Raw genomic sequence first — 16,905 nt, 5'->3', positions numbered from 1 at the left:
CAACTGAACTGCTACAGTTACATTGTGGGAAATATGGTCCTGTTCCAGCTTTTTGAAACAAGTTCCACATGTTATCCTGTCAGTCCTTTTATTTGTTGTTCCTCTGAGGTTGTTGTAGGAACCATTTTTAAAGGTTCTAAATTGGTCCAGTGGATGTCACTGGACAGCTAAATGCCAGCACCATATAGGGAGGAACCATCTGTCATGGGACAGGTGCGCGAGAGAGTCAACAGGTTTTTGGATCACTACCACTGCCTGCTATATTTACCTCATTTTAAGACTTTAATGTATATATATCAAATATATTTTAGGAGTTTGTATTCTCATCATTTCCAAAACTGGGACTGATTATATTCTATTTGTAAACTTTTGCTGTGGTGTACCCTAAGTAGTTTAATCATTTATAAACTAGGCACGCAGTAACACAGTTGCTGCAGTCAAACCAGGAAGAAAATCATATGTTTTGGGGGTGTTAATAGTTGTTCTTGTGGAAATTATGCAGCTTAAGATACATATTTACCGTTATTTATCTGATGCTAACATTGCCCCTTTAACATAAATGCATGTCAATCAATCAGAATTTATTTAAATAACACTTTCATACAATATTGTTACTCAAAGAAAAGGCCAAAAAAGTGTCACAAAGCTGAAGGAGGACAACCATGCAAGGCAGTCTATGCAGAAATGTTAGATCCATCTAGCGCCTGCCACAAAATCGCAGTAACACAAACCACAACTGTGATTGATCCACTTTGTCGCTATGCCACATTTGCACAGCTTGTTGCTTTGCCTACATGTAAAGCCTCTATGGAACAAAAATGTAACAGGCTGTAATTATTAAGCTTCCAAATGAAGCTGTTGTAACAGTCCCACAATCATTTCTTTAGTTTCTCTTTTCTGTTTTGCTGTAATTTGACTAAATTGACTGTTTTGCTTGCAACTTTATAGAAATTTCTAAAACTTGGTTTTCAGTTACACAGTTTTCTTTTCAAAGTACAGATTTTCTCGTGTATGTATTTAATAATAGCAAATAAATAAGATTAAACAAAATAATAAAATGTAAAATGATAAAATAATAAAATATTCACGTCTTCTTCTTCTTTCTTGTTTGTGCCAGCACTGCCTTCCTTGAATCCCTACGCCTGTCTTTGAACTAGCCTTCGTGTGCACTGCTTTCTAAAATATTCAAAACAAGCTATCAAATACAAAACTGCACTTGCAAACACTTGTTTCTGTATTAATGAAACACTAATTGTACGTGTATTTGTTAGGTTGTGATGCGGTAGTTCAGCAGTACTATTTGATGAGCATGGGTCAGGCGGAAGGATCTAGTTGATGTTTAGAGAACCGGGAGCAGCGGTGGTGAAGCGGACAGTGTCGCATCTCAGTGCGCGTCCGGATCTCAATCAAGTTCTTCTGTCTTGGGAAAAATGTCCGGACCAGCGGCTGCGTTTCACAGCGCCTTATTTTTTATTTTGTCCGTGAGAAAGGCTTTCATCTGAGATATCCCTGGGTTTATATTTCGCTAGTGTGCTGTCATTTTTAGGCGAATTCCCGAGCGGAATGCTGCTTTCTAAATTGGGATCCTTGTCTCATATTGCGTCCAGCGTGGATCTGCCGGCTAAGCTGCAGCAAGGTACGCCACCTAAGATCTACGCGCCGCCGGTTCCAGCCTGTCTTCTCTGGACCGTTACATTTCTGTTGATTTATCTGTTTTTTCTTTTTAATTATGTATTGTTCTTACATCACCAAACCCAACCCAGTTCCTCTGAGACTTAACAGTAAATGTACTTTTGAAAATTTTAATTTTTTAATCGGGTCACAGAATGTAGGTCACCTATGGCGTAGCACGTGTACCGGCAGTTTAACAAATATGTCCGTGAAACTGGGCGTTTTGTGACATTTGCTTACGTTTAGCATCGGGTATGCTACTGAATATATGTTATATCTTAAAATATTCCATAAAAACTTCACAAAGCAGGAATGTTAAAATGACTGAGCCTATGACAACAGAGACATCGGCCCCTAACGAATGAGGCCATGCATCGATTATTACAGAAGTCTTTATGAAATCTAATCCATTATGTAGATGCTCTTGCATTGTTTGGAAGGAGGGGGTCATTTAAGGACTTATTTGCTTTGAATTGCTGATAGAAAAATATGTTTAATAAAGCCAGAACTTGTAAATGTACGTGAACACGTCGAGAACAACAGGACTAATGGGCGGGAGTGTGGTTCAGAGATCTGTACGACATTGTACATTTTTAATTGTTCTTTTTTATTTTGCCTTTTTTTGTAGCTAAAGCGGAGAAGCAGACGTTTGAGAAGCTGTACCGGTTGGGTTCTGTGCTCGGCAGTGGAGGGTTCGGCACCGTGTACTCGGCAGTCCGCCTGGCCGACGGGCTACCGGTAAGAGCGCGGTGCTGCTTTGTTTTGGTCTCACCACATGGTCGCGGCTTCAAAGTGCCACAAAGCAAGCTGCTGCATTTCCGGTCTGAGCCTTCAAAATTAAATATAGTCTACTATAGAGACGCTTGATATTCTATTTTGATCATGGAAAACTTGTATGATATGGTGGGGGGGCTTTTATTTTCTTTTTTTTTATTTAATTTGGTTTAAAGAATTTTGTCTTTTTAATTGTAATGTATCAAATTGAACTTGGAATAGAAAAGAATTAGTGCTTTGTGCTTTATATTTTTGTTGTGACAATACTTGACAATAAATCTTACGTTGATGGAAAGTCTGTTTAGCTCCCCTTTAAATTATGGCAGTGTAGTTTAGGAAAATGCATTCATGGGTTAAACAGCAAAGTTGAGGATGTGGGTTGCACATCCTCAACTCAAAAATTTTTTTATTGGATTGGATGACTGAAGTCTGAAGAGCCAAAACATATTGACCATTTAACAATTTGTTAATTTAACAGTTCTCTGCAGCATGTGGGCGAATCATACATAACCACAACATCAAAGGTACTTCCTCTTCATGCTGGTCACCAGCTTGGCTACACACTGCTGCAGGATAGCATCCCATTCTTCACACAGCATTTATCATCAGTCAGTGGGTGTGGATGCTTTGGTCACTCTGGTACAAACAGCAGCTGAAGCTAATGTCGTGTTTTCAGTGGGATTGAAGGTGGGCTACCAGAAGCTGAAAACAAGAGTCGATAGCAGAATAAGCTGTTGAGAAGTCTTGGCAAGTTTTTCATGGATGCAAGCAACAAAACAAACTGCTGCTCATCCTTAAAAATGTCATCATTTAATAGGGCAATACACAGATTTTATTACCAGGAAAGATTGTTACAAAAAAATAAAAATAACCCAGTAAAAACAATTTTCCTGACTTCTTTTGCTAAATTTGTCAGTTATTTTATGTTTTCTATTTTATTTCATATTTATATAACGTAATAAAATCAGATGTTGTTGCTGCTTTTCACAACAGATTGTACTTTTAGTTTGAAGGTCTTGTACTTCCTGTTTAACTCTCCAGCTCTGAAACTTCACACATTGTTTTCCCAGCATGGCATGCATCTTTGTTTTCACAAAGAAAGCCAATGTCTAGCAGGTTTAACTCTGAACTTACTGGACAATAATCTCATTTTTGTCAGTCCTGGTTGGGAGTAAGAAGTGCTTTATTGTATGATTTAATTGCAACATTTAAAATCACAATATTTAGAGGCAGAAGCTGCAGACTGGAGGCTTATTGCTGCTGTGAAGTCACGGGATTGTGTTGTGCTTTAATTGCAGGTGGCGGTGAAATACGTGAGCAGAGAAAGAGTGACTGAATGGGGCTCTCTGGTGAGATTTACCCTTACCGATCATATGCTTAATATTGACTTAGGCTGCTTTAGGAGTTTAAATCTTTTGCATTTCAGATCAGTGTCCTTTTTCTTTTTGTTCCTTTTAAAATTGATTGATTCAGCTTGTTAACAAAGTCCTTAAATGGTATTATTTCTTTTAATTACATTTCTTCTTTCTCTTTTTTTATAAGAACTGAGCAGATTAAAGTTACCACGTCATGTTATTTGTTTTCTTTTTATGGTTTGAGTTATTGACCCATATTTGGATGAACTAGTAAATGTGAGCTCAGGGCTTTTAGCATATATCTAATACAGTACTGTGCTGCTCTGAGCAATGCCTCGTTTCTTTGTTTTGCATTAAAAAGTCAGACTTGGTTTTCATCTTTTGAGGTGGAGTTGACTTGTATTTTTAGGTACTGTGCAACAAGCCACAAGTAACAAAGATTCATATATTGTTTCTGTATATTCAGTTGCATTTACAACAAACTAATGGCCTATTTAATTTAGTTTGACAGCCACAAAACAGTATTTTTATTCCAACAAGGGGACTTTCAAAGGGCTTCTATCTAAAACATTGGCACATTTCAGCATGGTGTGCCGTGTGGAGGCTGGATAAGCTGAGGACAAATCAGCAGTATCTGAAGGTGTATATAAAAATATAAATATCAACGACCAGACCCAGGACCTGAGAGATGGATCTGGCCCTTCAGTCCTTTTATTCTATGTGTACATAAGCCATCACAAATGGTCTCCATGGAAAATTGATTGTCAACAAGTCATTCGTAAGGAAGGGAAACGAGGAGAAAAGGCTGTGATATGCTGAATGATAAGAACTGGACTGGAGGTTGGTGTTCACAGGTCTGCTGCAGTGATGAGTCCTCCCCAGAACGCAACATTTTAGTAAAAATGTAGGATCAAGTTGATGGAGAATTGAACAAAAGGCAACCAACGTCTAAAAAACGAGCTTTCTAATTCCCTCAAGAAGCCTGGAGAACTATCCTTGAAGACTATTCAATAACTACGGCTAAGAGGATTCAGGCTGTGGTGAAGAAGAAAAACATAAACTTTAATCTTTGTTAGAATAGAGCTAACTATTCTTATCATTTATTTATCCAGAGATCGTTGCTACACCGATCCCAGGGCTCATTGAGTACTTGGTTTTGGTTCAAATGGAAATATGATGCAAGGAAAAAAGTTTAACTGCTTAAACATATTCAGTCTTAGTTTTAAAACTTGTATAGGTCATTAATGAAACATTTCCTTTCCAGTGTGGCGTGGTGGTTCCTCTGGAGATTGTGTTGTTGACGAAGGTGGGCGGGACGTTTGGTGGCGTGGTGCGACTCTTGGATTGGTGGGAACGGACGGACGGGTGGTTATTGGTGATGGAGCGCCCTGAGCCAGTGCAGGACCTGTTCGACTACATCACGGAGCACGGCGCGCTGGATGAAGCGGTGGCACGGGGCTTCTTCTTTCAGGTGCTGGAGGCGGTGCGTCACTGCTACACCTGCGGAGTTGTCCACCGGGACATCAAAGACGAAAACCTGCTGGTGGACATAAGGACTGGACAGATCAAACTTATCGACTTTGGCTCGGGGGCCCTCCTAAAAGAGACGGCCTACACTGAGTTTGATGGTGAGTCCGAGCAGTTAACAGCTGCTGCTTCTGCAACCATTTTTAAAAAATAAGAACCACTCCTGCTACTCAGTTTAAGGTACTTCTCTTGTATGACTCGGCAACAAACCAGAAAGTCCTCAATGCTCCTGCTCTTCTTCCTGCAGGGACCCGGGTTTACAGCCCTCCAGAGTGGATCCGCTTCCATAGATACCACGGGCAATCTGCCACCGTCTGGTCGCTTGGTGTTCTGCTGTACGACATGGTTTGCGGGGACATCCCCTTTGAACAGGATGAGGAAATCTTGAGGGGGCAGGTCTACTTCAGACGCAAAATCTCCACAGGTCAGTCAGGCTGATTGGGAAAACCGTGCTAACCCTCTGGAGTCTGCAGAATCTGATGGGTCCAAATCACACGACGGCTTTCAGTTGACATGGCAGCAAGATGCAGCCACACAGTCTCCATTTCATTTTTGTTAAGAGTGTGGATTTTAAACTATGTACCAGTTTTTAAATTGTGTTGATAGGCTGAGTAAAACCAGAGTTAAAAAACAGACAGAACAAAAAAGGAGTGGAACAAATAATTTGTGTGGCGTCTTATGGTAATGCCTGAATTTTTTGTAAGTAGTATATAACACCTGAGACATTGCTACATTTTGATGTAAATAGTTGTTTACAACTTTGTTTGCTAAATTTGTATACAATTACATATTTTTACATGTTTGTTTTTGTTTTTTTCCCTCTTATCTGAAAAGGAAAAAAAGTTCTTTTCAGACAGATGTAGAACTTTCTGCTCACTTGTTTTGGTGTGATAGTTCTTGTGTTCCTGTTGCAGAGTGCCAGCAGCTGATTGAGTGGTGTCTGAGCCAGCAGCCTCCTGAACGACCAACCCTGGAGCAGATCCTCCTCCATCCCTGGGTGACGGAGAGCGGACAACACGCAGATGACGGCAGCATCACGCTTCATTCAGTTACAGCCGGCTCATCTTCCTCAAACCAGCAGAGCCTCTGATTGGTTTGGGGAGCTTGGTTTGAATTTAATTGACAGTTGCCACTAGCAACTACGTTCCACACAGGCACACATCGCCAGACTGCAAATGTCTCAATGAATCAGCTGGTGCATATGCTGGACGCCTACCATGACGAGAGGGTTGTTGAAGAATCGGATGAACATGCCGCAGGCCAGGCTGCGTTCAACCATCAGCTGGTTGCTGTTCTAGTCTTCGTCTGGCATCTTGATCTTGTGGGTGATTAGTAGATTTGCCAGAAAGCTGTGTGGGTGGAAGACACAGTCTATTACGCCTGCCATGTTTATATAGCAGTTTAACTTCAAGAAAAGGGGTCCAGAGCTGTTACTGTTATCTTCTTCTGATTTTGAGAAGAGTCGAGCAGTTCGACTTGAACAGTAAGATGGTCACTACGATCCATCAAAGCTGCACAACAGTATGTGACGGAAATGGACAAATGTTTATTTTTTAATCATTATCATTATTATTATTTGGAAGCGACCACACAGCTTATAGGAGCTTAAAGGTCTAAATGTGAACTTCCCAACATCTGGCTGGCACTGAGGCTCCTCCCCGTGTAGCTGGATGTGTCAAAACTGGTCTTAATAGTACTGCAGCACCTTTTTTTTTCTTTGCATCTGATAGGTAGCAGAACACGTTCACTGTAGTTATAAAAACTTAATCGGTTGAAGCTTCCATTATTATTTTTTGTCCTTGCTGTGCATGCATTGCAGGATGCTAACAGTCAAATGTCTGCTCTGTCTGAACAGCTAAAAATCTGTTCCAGTGACAGAAACGGAGAAAAGCAGCGGGGTTTCATAAAGGCCGGTTATAGTAGCACTGACAACACTTACCTGCAGACATTGGGGAATATTTGAGCCAAAGTTAACAACACACACACCTCCGTAAAGCTGCGACTGCTTCAGGACTCCAGAGATGTGACGTTTTTGATACTCATCAATGGAAATATTCTGTTCCTGTTAACTCTAGTTGAAGCACATCAGGTTGGTGGATGCGTTTTTCATTTTCAAGCAGAGCTGGTTTTTGTTTGAAAGCATGGATACTGTTTTTCATGTTTTATTGACGCTGCATTAAAATATTTAGTTTTTTGAGAAAACACAGTTTTGTTTTTTTTTCCTCCCAGAAACCTGAGGTCCCACTAACAGTCCTGTTTGTATCTCTTAGTTTGTCTCAGGAAATGCCTGCAATCAGCAGTCAGGGTGGAAAATGCAGTCAATGCAAATATTCTGTTTTCTATTTGAATATATGTATTTGTTTTTTGGGTCTTTATATATTGTATTTCCCAAATGTATTAAGTTCCTACATTCCTTATTTTGTGGTTATTTAAGTTAACTTTTCTCAGTTTTTCTTACTGCTTTATCCTTACTGAGATTTCAATTTCCTTTCATTTGTTATACGTTCTGTTTATAAATGTGAAAATATGTCTTGTTTATCCTTTTCTCAGAAGAAAATTAAACTTTGTTCACAATTACTCATTTGGTGATTCCTTCCTTCTTCCAAAGTTTAAGTAAATATCAGTCACTTCAGCAATTCTTTTATTTCCCTTTTTGTCATTTAATAGCGTTTTTCTTCATTCTGACAAAATTTTTAGTTATTTGAGTTTATTTTTTAAATTAAACTTTAAATTCCAAATTTATATTGGAATTACATAAACAAATAATGAAGCACTGTTGAATGATTTGTCAGATATGATTTGGTAGCTTGGATATCGATGCCACAAACAATATAGTAATCCATGATCATTTTTGTAGAAATTAAAAATTAATTTAAAAAGTGACTTTAAGCCCAGTTTAATCATTTTATTGAGTTTTATTTAAAATGGTTTTAATATTTTTTAAAACTGGAATCAGCTGTTAACATTATGCAGGGCTGACTAAAAAATAATTGAAGTGGGGTGGTAGCAAAAGTGTGGCACATGTAAATGACACTTTTTTTTTTGTTTAAAAGTCCAGATACTAAGAAATTATCATTTCAACTCCAGTTATGTATGTACTGTACATCTTATACGTATCAGTTCTTTTTGATAACGAAAAAAAAAAAAAAAACTTGCTCACAGCCAAATCACAACTTTTGTCAGAGTTTCTTCAGCAATAAAAGTCATTGTGAAAACTAAAATTAAATGAAAAATATTTATCCTAGAGGGAAAATTGGAATAAAGTTTACAAATGGTTTATGAATTGTTTATCACCTTCACAAATTGTAGGACTTTTACATCATTTTCAATGAAGTGTAAACAGTTTGGACAGACAAATAGCACCCATGTACGCAGGTGGTGAGATGATGCTGTATCTACATCATGATTATAAACATGGTTATGTTATGACGTAAAGCAACAAAATGCGGTGTTCGCGTGCACTACAACTGAGTCCCAATTCAGGGTCTTCTCACAAATGTGTAGACCCTGACGCTTACGTTTCATTAATTATTTATCCAGGTCCAGATAATAGACGCTTGTATTCAAATTAAGGATAGAACAGTTTATAATTAGATTAACATGCGATATACGATCAGACTCTTCGTCCTTTTAAGAGCGAGTTTTAACTGTAGAAACATGCAGTTATTAATAATAAGGCAACGGCGTCATCGTGTGGTCAAGACAGAAAACAGAAAAATCTGTAAAATAATAAAAGGATAAAAATTAACACATTTTCTCCAAAGTTTAATATTTGAATATTTAAGCAATTATTAATCAACATTGTTTTGAAGTGGATTTGAGTATAAATCTAATAGCTCCTCTTTTAAAAATGTATTTATTTATTTATTTTGATTTTGAACAGGCGCTACCGAGGCACCTAGGGGGTCTTTTTACGTCAACACAAGACTAGCGCGTGAACAGTGAGTAGATTAGTTTTAATAACTCAAAAGGTATGTCCAGATAGGATTCGTGAAATAGTCACATTACTTATCGTGTTACCACACTGTAACATAATTTTAAATAGATTAGATGCTGGCCTAGTTGGCTTAATTTATCATCACCAGTTATTTGTTTTTACGCGATTAACTTTGGATACATTTTAATTTAGTTTGTAATTATTTATTACTGTTGTTGCTAAAATTGATTAGTAAAAACAAACTACACAATTGAAAGACGTAAATTGTCAGTATCCTTACAACAAGCTGCCATTGCGTTATTGCTGTAATGCTACTGAAAGGTCTGTCTAGACTGGTGTGTTACTGCTGTGTGTGTTTTCTGTTCAGCTCTAAGGATGGGTCGTTCCTCCAAAGATAAACGGGACATTTACTACCGTCTGGCCAAAGAGGAGGGCTGGAGAGCAAGGAGCGCCTTCAAGCTGCTGCAGCTTGACCACGAGTTCAACCTGTTCCCAGGTGAGGTGTGCAAGACAGCTGATACACTGATTATAAAAGGTAGTAATAAATTCAGTCATTTGTTAAAGAATGTGTTCATCCCACCTTATTAGATTTCTGCCAACGTTTTTCTACTTTCAATCAACTGTCATTAAACCATAATTATATACCTTACCTTTTTACATGTCAAAGATAAACAAGAGTGTGTGCATTTAAGAAGATGGAACTGACTAATTAACTACCATAAATAGTCTTTTGTCCCTGTTTTAATCTTTTTCCCTCTCAGGTGTGAATAGAGCCGTTGATCTCTGCGCAGCACCTGGCAGCTGGAGTCAGGTCCTCAGTCGGAAACTCAGGTCGGCTCCAGTCCTCTACATGGCTGAAGCTTATTACACATGTGCAAGATAATGAATAAATGTTTTTTTTTTTTTTTTTTTGTTTTCCAACATAGAGGGCGGGAGGAGAAGGGTGATGGAGGTGAGGAGGTGAAGATCGTGGCAGTGGATCTGCAGGCCATGGCTCCTCTGCCAGGAGTCACTCAGATACAGGGAGACATCACGAAGGTGGTTGATACACATGTTACTCTGATCTACTGTGCAGCCAAATTCTTAATGTTTGATCGTTATTGTTCCTTTTTATGTTTATTGTTCCTAAATAGTAAATAGACAGTAAATATGTTCGGAGTAAATAACAAATTCACCTTTAACTGTTGACATTACAACAGCCTTGAAATATCCTAATCTGCAATGTGATGGAGACTTCATGACAAAAACAAACTATTAGTCATTTACACTCTTATTATGTCCGAAGAGAAATTAGAAAACTTTTAGTGGATTTAATGCCATTTTAGTGAAAAGATAGCTGAATCATTTCCATGATTACAAAGGCATGCAAAGCTTCTCAGCCAATGAAGTAGAAATTGAAAAAGTTATGATTATTTTTTACATTCAAGACCCCATTTTAGACCTTAGAGGCAATAACTCCTCTTCCTCACACAATTAATTTCTTTATTCTGTTTGAGAGAATACAAACACAACTTCAAACCAAATATTTCTCAGAAATAAATTAGTGTGTTTTTTTTTCTTATGACTCTTTCTTTCTCTCAGGTGTCAACAGCTCAGGAGATAATTCATCACTTTGAAGGGCAGCCGGCCGACCTGGTGGTGTGCGACGGAGCTCCAGATGGTGAGACGCTCATTTCCTTTCTGATCTTGCTTGATATCAAGTTTCCACTGTTTCGCTCTCTCTATTTGTCCTCTTTTTTTATAGTAACCGGCCTCCATGATGTGGATGAATACATCCAAGCTCAGCTCCTGCTGGCTGTAAGTACAGAGCTGCGTTGGTGTCAGCTGTCAGATGTTTTGTGATTTCATGCTGACAGCTGTTTTTATCTCAGGCTCTGAACATCACCACTCATGTGCTGAAACCTGGAGGAACATTTGTGGCCAAGGTGAGGCCAAATGATTGATTCTTCTCATTTATGAATATCACAATGTATCAAGGTGCACTGATTCTGTAACGTGAGGAGGTCAAAAATGCATCCTCCTGCAATGTCAGGGATGACACAACTACTTATGCAAAGTGATGGTTTGGGTGTGTCAGCTGTAAATTTGAGTATTTAACAGATTTAATTTATTGTGAACAGAAACCACAAGGCGGCTAGTTTCTCTGTCCTCAGCCTCAGTTTTATGCTTCTGGGAACTAAAAACCGCTGCTTTGTTTCCACCACTGCTAAACAAAGGGAAAATGTGTTTTTGTTGTTTTTAATGCAGTTTGAATGTACATCCTTTGGAAGTATTTATGGAAACTAATGCTGTTTTATACCAAATTATCCATGATTAAGTAGCAGTACAACCTTACACTCTTAAAACTCTGTACTTCTGACTCATTTTAATGGCACAGTGACATTTATTATGTACATTCCTGGAGCCATTGTTGCCCTGCAGCTTCCTGAGGCTGAGATAATGCCCTGCACAACTTTCTTTTGTCCTGGTGCATCACTTTACAGCATGTCGCTCTATAGCACCATGTCACACGCTAGCAGCTGGATATCAACACACTGGCATTGTGACTGATCCATCAAAGAAATGCATAAGGACATTAATGGAGGAAGAGAGGAAAAGAAAGAGAAAAGTGACAGAGCAAGAGACAAGACAGGAGTCAACATGGGACTGACTTTTACTCACTGGAGAGTAATGACAGGATGCAAGACGGATGCCAAGTTAGCCTTTATTAACGAGTGCCTCAGTGAGAAAATCTGCCAAAGCTGAGTAGTGGGGCATTAAAATGCTGATAGGTCAGCTAAAACAAGCCAGTTAAATCCTTTCCCACTGCTAGTAGAAGTGTATTTATCCTCAGTTCTCTGGGGATCAGCAACAAATTCTCTGCTAATAGTCCCAGTACAATATTTCTATAACTTTTGAATTACTTGAAATAGTTTGTGTTCTGAGTTTATTTTGAACTTTAGTATGTTTTATTTATTATTATTTACTTAATATTAGTTGCAAACAATGTTGTACAACAGATAATATAGATGTTAACTACAGCATGGCATATTCATTCATTTTCTGTATCGCTAATCCAGTTAAGGGCCGCGGGGAGCTGGAGCCTTTCCCAGTAATTAACAGGCGAGAGGCGGGGTACACCCTGGACAGGTCGCCAGTCCATCGCAGGGCCATGACATAGTTAGAGCTAAACCACAGTCTGACTGTGTGAAATTTGCTACAGCTAAATTACACGGTGTCCATTTTTTTGTGTGCATAATCAGCACAAAGACAACAATTAACTTTTTACAGCAATTTCTTTCTGGGATTAATAAAGTATTTTAGATTTAATTAATTTTTTTCCTCTGTGGCTTGCCTCAGATCTTCCGAGGTAAAGATGTGACGCTGTTGTACTCTCAGCTGAAGATCTTCTTCAGCAGTGTGACCTGCGCCAAGCCTCGCAGCAGCAGAAACTCCAGCATAGGTCAGTCACAATTACTGCTGGCCAATCACACAGCTCCAAGCGCAGCAAACCCCGCCCACTCAGTCTGTTACGTATGGGACTGCAGAGCTGTCCGCTTCCCGAAAGTTCAAAATATCTTTAATAACAATCAAAGTTACTAATACTAAAAGACGATCTGGATGTTGTATTATGTTTTCTGTAATGTTTTTATTCAGACACTCTTAAAAAAACTAATGTTATCTTCAATTTGAGTGAAAAATGATGCTTCAGCTTGTGTTTTAGCCTTGATTTTTTCCACACTGATTAACATCTCATCCTTTGTCATCCACTCCGTTCTTAAACTCACATTAAGTGTCTTTCTGTCTGCAGAAGCCTTTGTGGTGTGCCAGAATTACTCTCCTCCTGAAGGTTATGTCCCCAACATGTCCAACCCTCTACTGGATCACTCCTACGGTAAATACATGATTCATCCTATGGAGAAAAAATAGACTCGGTATCATTGTACATGTCTTTGTAAATTGTATAAACCATTTTTTGTATAACTTGGGTACCTGCAAATGTAAGTTTAAATGTACATTTACACGCATACCAAGCAAAAATGCACAAACATTAATATTTCATTAATTTTCTTTTTACTTTTAACACAACAAATTGGATAATTTTGTGTTCAAAACAGCTCCTGCACATACAAATCGTTAAATAAGTGCGGACACATCCCATTTGCAAAAAAAAAGACAACATATTGGTCCATACATGGTTCTGCTGTGTCATCTAGGCTTTCTTTGTATTCTTCTAAAGTATAGTTAGTTCAAGGTGGGAGGGACGCTTTCTGTGAGAAATAGTTCACCCTTGATGACCTACCTACCTACCTACCTACCCACTCGTCTGTCCATCACATCCTTCTATCATTCCAGATGACCCAACTTTCCACCAGCACTTAAATGCAACATGTACGCATAAAACTGCAAAGACTTACGGTGTAAGAGTCAGAATTTGTGCACACAAGTACACATCCGTGCACTTTCATCTAAAGTTGTGCACAAATACGAATTCATAAATTCTCGTCTGTGTAAAATCAACATAAAATGTTTATTGTGTATTTTGTCTATCGTATTCTCACAGGCAAAATACACAATAAACATTTTATGTGTGATTTCACACAGACAAGAATTTTATCATTTTTATTTATGCACAACTTTAGATGAATATGCATGGATGTGTATGTCACACTAATTCTACCTGGCAGCTATCTTACACCATAAAAATCCCTCATGCATTCATAAACTGATCTGTGTGTAAAGGCAGGCGAGTCATGCACATGTAAACAACTATTTGCATGTGCAGGAGCCTTTTTGAACACAAAATCATCACATTTATGATGTGTGTAAAATATTAATAGTTGTGCATTTGAGCACAAATTTGCAGGTACCCAAAGTTACCCACAAAATGGTTTACAAGCCATGTATTATACATGCACACTGATACTGAGTTGATTTTCTCTCCATATATATCGAGTCTTAAAAGAAACACTTGAGCCTATCGTGGTAGGACGTAGACATTATGTGGGTCACCTTTACCAACTTATCTTCTTGCTTGTGGATGAGACAAGCAGAGGAAAAACTCACCATGAGATGCCAAAACAGATGGCAGAGATCAAGATTAGATTCAAATTAAGTCAGTACTTTGTTCAGGTGTTTTGGCCTTAGCCAGACTCAGCAAGGCTTGTCACTAGAACCCAGAGTCCCCAGTTTATTGTATGTAGAATCGTATCTGAAAGGCATTCCAGTTTGTCTTTCCTGAAACTGGTTTCTATTCTCTGTTATTCAGATGTCGACTTCAACCAGTTAGAGGGTCCAAACCGCATCATTGTTCCCTTTCTGGCATGCGGTGACCTCAGTGCTTTTGACTCAGATAGAACCTACCCGCTTCAGGTGAGGAATCCTGCTTCAGCTCAGACTTCTTCCTTTTTGCCTCACGGCATCTCCAGCATCGCTGGTGGATGAATGTTTGGTGGTGGTCAGAGCTGTTGGCTGCCGTGTTTCCGTCAGTCCGCCCCAGGGCAGCCGTTGCTACACATGTAGCTTACCACCACCAGTGTGTGAATGTGGAGTGAATAATTAATGGATTTAATCTAAAGTGATTTGGGTGCTTTGAAAAGTGTTATATAAATATAATCCATTATTATTTCTGAAAACCCCAAATGTGGTTCATGCATCTGTAACTATAAATCCAGAAGTCTGTGTGTGTCCTGTCTGGTCTGTTTACCCCTGTGTTATGCTTGTCTCTCTGCGTTATGCTGTGGAATTGTCTCTTTAATTGTTAAAAGCTGCATTCGATGACACATTCACTTTTACAAAGAATTTCAGTCAATTCCCAGATGATATAGCAGCAATTAATTTGGCTTGAGTCATTAATTTTTCCTGTTTTTTAAACTGCAGAATATTCAACTATCAATTTAACTGGTCAGTTATAATTCAGTTAAGTTTTTTATGTGCCACCAATTCAATACAATTCAAGTCAGACGTTTTATAATCCAGCTCAGTTCCACTGAGTGTAATCTAGTTATAATTAAAAACTTCAGATGAACCAGACCCAGGATGGAAGTTTCATATTTCAAGAGCTAAAAATGTTGTCTAATAAAATAAGATGCAAGTAGTTAGAATTACTTTCAGACAGCTAAACTAGAAAACACTACATAATACATAAAACTTAAACCAGTAATATTACAGTAATATCAAATCTGTGTTTCTGAAAACAGTTTTTACCTTTTTCTTTTAGTAAATCATCTTCATACCTTTCGTACAACTGTTAGTGTTAACAACACCTTACTTAATAAAAAGTCTTCTACCCCACAATCATATTTTTGCTTTATTCATTAAATAAATTGAAGTCTGCATTTGATGTTAGTTGCATGCTCATTCATAATTTTGAAATTGACAGGGATCAGTGACATTACTCTTGGTTTTCCACATCAAACACACACATTTAGGTGACTGATGGAATGTGTTCTTTATGTTTTCAAGTGGTGACTTCAGAATCAAATATTTCTGATGTTAAAGCAATGGCTCATTGGTATAATTCTTCTCTTGGCTCTTGACTTTTTCAGCTTGATCCTAGTAAGCAGTACCAGTATACTCCCCCCACCCAGCCTCCCATATGCCCCCCCTACCAGCAGGCCTGCCATCTCCGCAAGAACAACCAACTGTCCAAAGAGGAGGTGCCATCTATCTGTCCTAGCCAGAGGCCAGATGGACTGGAGCCATCAACCAACTCCACCTGATTCCCTACAACCAACCTGGGACTGCTGATGATTAGTAGGAAAAACAGACCTGGAAACTGAGGACAGCATTTTTACAGGAGAAGTGGCTGGATGAGATGTGTGTCGTGGCACACATCCAGAACAAGTTCAACTTGACTTGGCACAAGCTACTATTTGGTCTTGGAGGTTTACCAAGGGAGAGATTTTTATTGTTTAGACTGATTATATATAATGTTCCTTAAGTCTGAACTTTTATCCATCACTAAGAAACTGTACAGTTTTTATGTTTCAGAAATAAAAATGACCTGACAAAGCAATCAAGCATTGATCGTTTTTCTTAAAAAACTGTTTAAACTGTAAAAAAAAAAAAAAAAAACTTAATTAGAAAATTCCAGTATATTCTTTACATTAAAACCTTGTTATATTGAAATTTAATATTCAACACAGCCAGTTTAAAACAAACAAAAGGCAAACAAAGACGTTGTCCAAGATATACATAACTGTATAAAATGCTGATCATTTGTCCAAGACAAATAATTAAATATAATAATTTGAATTAAATTACATATTTTTCTATATTTTAATTTCATAGGTTAAATTTTTTTTAAATTTTTAATATAATTGAAATACAATGGAAATGATGGTGTAATGACCTTTAAAATAGTATTTTAATGCTATTTTTTCTTTAATGTCCTCGGTCCGAAGTACTTTGTCACTTTACACCACAGTATTTCCTTAAAAACAATAGAAAAACACAATAAATACAGTTTAACAAGGTTTTGACTGAATGATAAATGTTGCTTAAGCCGTGGCTTAAAATAGCCCCATCAAATGCACTATTTTCTCTTGCCTGAATAACATTTGCAAATATCGGCAACTGTTAAACTGTTTTGGTAAGCAAGAAATCTTTGTTTATGACGCTGTTGTTTTACACACCCCTACCTTTAAGTGGTTTCTTGAT

At 38.1% G+C, this 16,905-nt stretch overlaps 2 protein-coding genes across 3 annotated transcripts; both read left to right on the top strand.

Annotated features, from left to right (window-relative positions):
• Window positions 1-1,328: 1,328 nt before the first annotated feature.
• Window positions 1,329-7,856, top strand: LOC121647671 (serine/threonine-protein kinase pim-3-like). Its single transcript, XM_041997308.1, has 6 exons — window positions 1,329-1,636; window positions 2,300-2,409; window positions 3,744-3,794; window positions 5,065-5,428; window positions 5,575-5,751; window positions 6,242-7,856. The coding sequence occupies exons 1-6, from the start codon at window positions 1,564-1,566 to the stop codon at window positions 6,415-6,417; spliced, it is 951 nt and encodes a 316-aa protein (XP_041853242.1). The 5' UTR covers window positions 1,329-1,563; the 3' UTR covers window positions 6,418-7,856.
• Window positions 7,857-9,233: 1,377 nt separating this feature from the next.
• ftsj1 (FtsJ RNA 2'-O-methyltransferase 1) lies at window positions 9,234-16,261 on the top strand. 2 transcript variants are annotated; one of them, XM_041997306.1, is made up of 11 exons: window positions 9,234-9,298; window positions 9,632-9,760; window positions 10,026-10,095; window positions 10,191-10,302; window positions 10,846-10,924; window positions 11,009-11,061; window positions 11,136-11,189; window positions 12,604-12,706; window positions 13,055-13,138; window positions 14,513-14,616; window positions 15,792-16,261. In XM_041997306.1, exons 2-11 carry the CDS (start codon window positions 9,640-9,642, stop codon window positions 15,963-15,965), a joined length of 954 nt encoding a protein of 317 aa, XP_041853240.1. In that variant the 5' UTR covers window positions 9,234-9,298; window positions 9,632-9,639; the 3' UTR covers window positions 15,966-16,261. The 2 variants fall into 2 exon arrangements, with proteins under 2 accessions (XP_041853240.1, XP_041853241.1); XM_041997307.1 differs by having other exon boundaries at window positions 9,250-9,268.
• Window positions 16,262-16,905: the final 644 nt, after the last annotated feature.

This window comes from Melanotaenia boesemani, chromosome 10 (genome assembly GCF_017639745.1).
Source record: "Melanotaenia boesemani isolate fMelBoe1 chromosome 10, fMelBoe1.pri, whole genome shotgun sequence".
Classification (NCBI taxonomy): Eukaryota; Metazoa; Chordata; class Actinopteri; order Atheriniformes; family Melanotaeniidae; genus Melanotaenia; species Melanotaenia boesemani.
Note: the sequence above shows the minus strand (reverse complement) of the source record. Positions and strands in the feature narration are given on the sequence as shown.

Excerpts from the sequence above, each read along its gene's own strand:
- LOC121647671 (XM_041997308.1), top strand. The coding sequence starts at position 1,564 with ATGCTGCTTTCTAAATTGGGATCCTTGTCTCATATTGCGTCCAGCGTG. Across the intron at positions 3,795-5,064 it reads TGACTGAATGGGGCTCTCTG|TGTGGCGTGGTGGTTCCTCT; the intron begins GTGAGATTTACC and ends TTTCCTTTCCAG. Across the intron at positions 5,429-5,574 it reads GGCCTACACTGAGTTTGATG|GGACCCGGGTTTACAGCCCT; the intron begins GTGAGTCCGAGC and ends TTCTTCCTGCAG.
- ftsj1 (XM_041997306.1), top strand. The coding sequence starts at position 9,640 with ATGGGTCGTTCCTCCAAAGATAAACGGGACATTTACTACCGTCTGGCC. Across the intron at positions 9,761-10,025 it reads CGAGTTCAACCTGTTCCCAG|GTGTGAATAGAGCCGTTGAT; the intron begins GTGAGGTGTGCA and ends TTTCCCTCTCAG. Across the intron at positions 12,707-13,054 it reads CAGCAGAAACTCCAGCATAG|AAGCCTTTGTGGTGTGCCAG; the intron begins GTCAGTCACAAT and ends TTCTGTCTGCAG.